Below are 2,111 nucleotides of genomic sequence, written 5' to 3'. Positions count from 1 at the left end.
ATCTCACGGATAGTGGGTTCAAGCCCCACGACGGGTCTGTGCTGACAGCTAGCTCAGAGCCTGAAGCCTGCTTCGGATTCTGTGTCTCCCTCTCTCTCTGACACTTCCCTGCTAATGTGGTCTCTATCTCTCTCTCAAAGAATAAATGAAACATTAAAAAAAAGTGAAGAAGAGCTACCCAGAAGGGGAAAAGGCACTATATCTTTTATATTACTTGGTACTTATAGGCATTCAGTCAACATTCACTCCAATGAACAAATGTTTATTTAAAAGAATTTGTACAGATGTAACACTCTTACTTACAAAGATCAGAGGAACTTTTTATATTATGAACACACTAACACCAGCAACTTAAAACTACAGTTAAGGAAAGAAGGGAAAATATTCCCCTTTCCCTAGCCAGGGACTGAGACTTGGGGTTAAAACTTTTTCACTCAGCCAACTCCGATCTCTGTCCTTTAAGTATAAGAGCAACTTAACTAGACATCTGATTTTGGTAGAGAAGAGAGCTACAGGGCCTGGGGAGCCTAGTGCCTTTTCTTTTCTAAAGGAAGGCCACCTGGAGAATCTATAGGATAGGGAATGGCCAGCAGATGACCTGAGCTGAGGCTTCCTTACAGAAGAGGGCAGACCTAAGTGAGGGAAGGATGAATGAAAGTCCCACCCTCCTATCTGTGTGAAATGGTTAGCACTCACTTGATTCTCAGATATATCAGTATGTAAGTACCATATTAATGGTTTTTAACAAAAATGGTTTTGAACATTTGGCAACACAGAAGTTGGCATGGGGTCCCTCACAACCTAAGCCAGCTCTTACATTAGAGCCCAAATGATTTATTTAGGCAGCAAGTTATAAAGGACCTGTGGAGTGGATGTGGCTCCCTAATTTAACAGTGGGGAACTTCTGTCACTGATTTGAAAAGCTAGGGTTATGGGAGAAAGACCCATGAGTCTCAGGATTTCTAGACACACAGCCTGGTATGTGAGAACTTTAGTATATCTGGGAGACTAGGGTGGGAGTGAACTCCATAATAACAGCCAGGCCTCCCAAATGAATAGGAAAAGGAGGCCTTGTCCAAGTTATTTCTGGACCTTGATTAGATGAAATGAGATGAGGGTGGCAGTGGGGGAGAAATATACACCAAGGGTATTGGAAAGTCCTGCAAGAATACTATTGTCCTTTCAGAGCCTAAGGAGGGGGGCACACTGGAGCAAGGGCCTCTTCAAACCCTCAGCCCTTAGGCCCCAAGTCTCAGACACAAGAGGCAAAGAATCACACCTGGGCCTTCGGTCCTTCCCTCAACTTCAAACAAGGGCAGGGATTTAAATGTGGGTGGGAAAGAAGGTATCATCAGACACACTGTCATTAACACCTGAACCATATCTCTTCTTAAATCAGAAATTCCAAGAGAAGAAAGAAATAAGAGCAAAGTGAGAGGGGTTGTGCTTCCATCACATTAAATAGGAAACTTGGTAGAGGTAGGGTAGGGTGGTTTCAAATCAGGACATTAATCATTCTGGCCAAGGGGAAGGGTTATGAGCAGCAGAGCTCTATGTATTCCCCATCTCTTCACTCATCCTGCTTCCGTTTTGGCTTTTTGGGGTTCCGGGACCGACTCTTGGCTTTGCACAGAGGACAAATAGGTGCATTCCGATGAATTTGCTGATGACATGACAAGCAGGCCTGGTGAAAGGACACAGACAAAGAAAGTTAGTGATCAGATTCTTCTAGCCTATGGTTCAGCCTTCTGATCCCCAGGAAGCAATTGTGATTTCCCAACAGAAAGGAGTAGTAATTAATGACTGAGACTCAAGTAGAATTGATCTCTCAAGTAGAGAGATCAGTGCCAGATGTAACAGATGTAAGGGCTATAAACGAATGAGGATCAAAGAGGGGTACTGAGGAAAAATATCCAAAACTGGGATATAAGACAAAATGAAAATTATATATCCACTTAATATTATATTAAAACATGGTCCAACAGGCCCTATCAAGGATTATTCCATTCTCTAGGACAGATATTAGTAAACTTTCTCTACAAATGCCAAGAGAATATTTTGTTTTATTATATTTTTTTAGAATAAATATTTTAGAGTTTTTAAGTCACATG

The 2,111-nt window shown here is 42.0% G+C and overlaps 1 protein-coding gene across 1 annotated transcript in view; it reads right to left on the bottom strand.

The window, feature by feature from the left end:
• Positions 1 to 241: 241 nt before the first annotated feature.
• The window catches only part of ZC4H2 (zinc finger C4H2-type containing), a 40,531-nt gene continuing 38,661 nt past the window's right edge, over positions 242 to 2,111 (bottom strand). Inside the window, exon 4 of the mRNA XM_077775048.1 lies at positions 242 to 1,684. Within this exon, the coding sequence (XP_077631174.1) occupies positions 1,552 to 1,684 (133 nt within the window). The 3' untranslated portion in view covers positions 242 to 1,551. The remainder of the gene's footprint in view (positions 1,685 to 2,111) is intronic.

The sequence above is a fragment of the Crocuta crocuta genome, unplaced genomic scaffold (assembly GCF_008692635.1).
Source record: "Crocuta crocuta isolate KB4526 unplaced genomic scaffold, BGI_CrCroc_1.0 scaffold2173, whole genome shotgun sequence".
NCBI lineage: Eukaryota > Metazoa > Chordata > Mammalia > Carnivora > Hyaenidae > Crocuta > Crocuta crocuta.
Note: the sequence above shows the minus strand (reverse complement) of the source record. Positions and strands in the feature narration are given on the sequence as shown.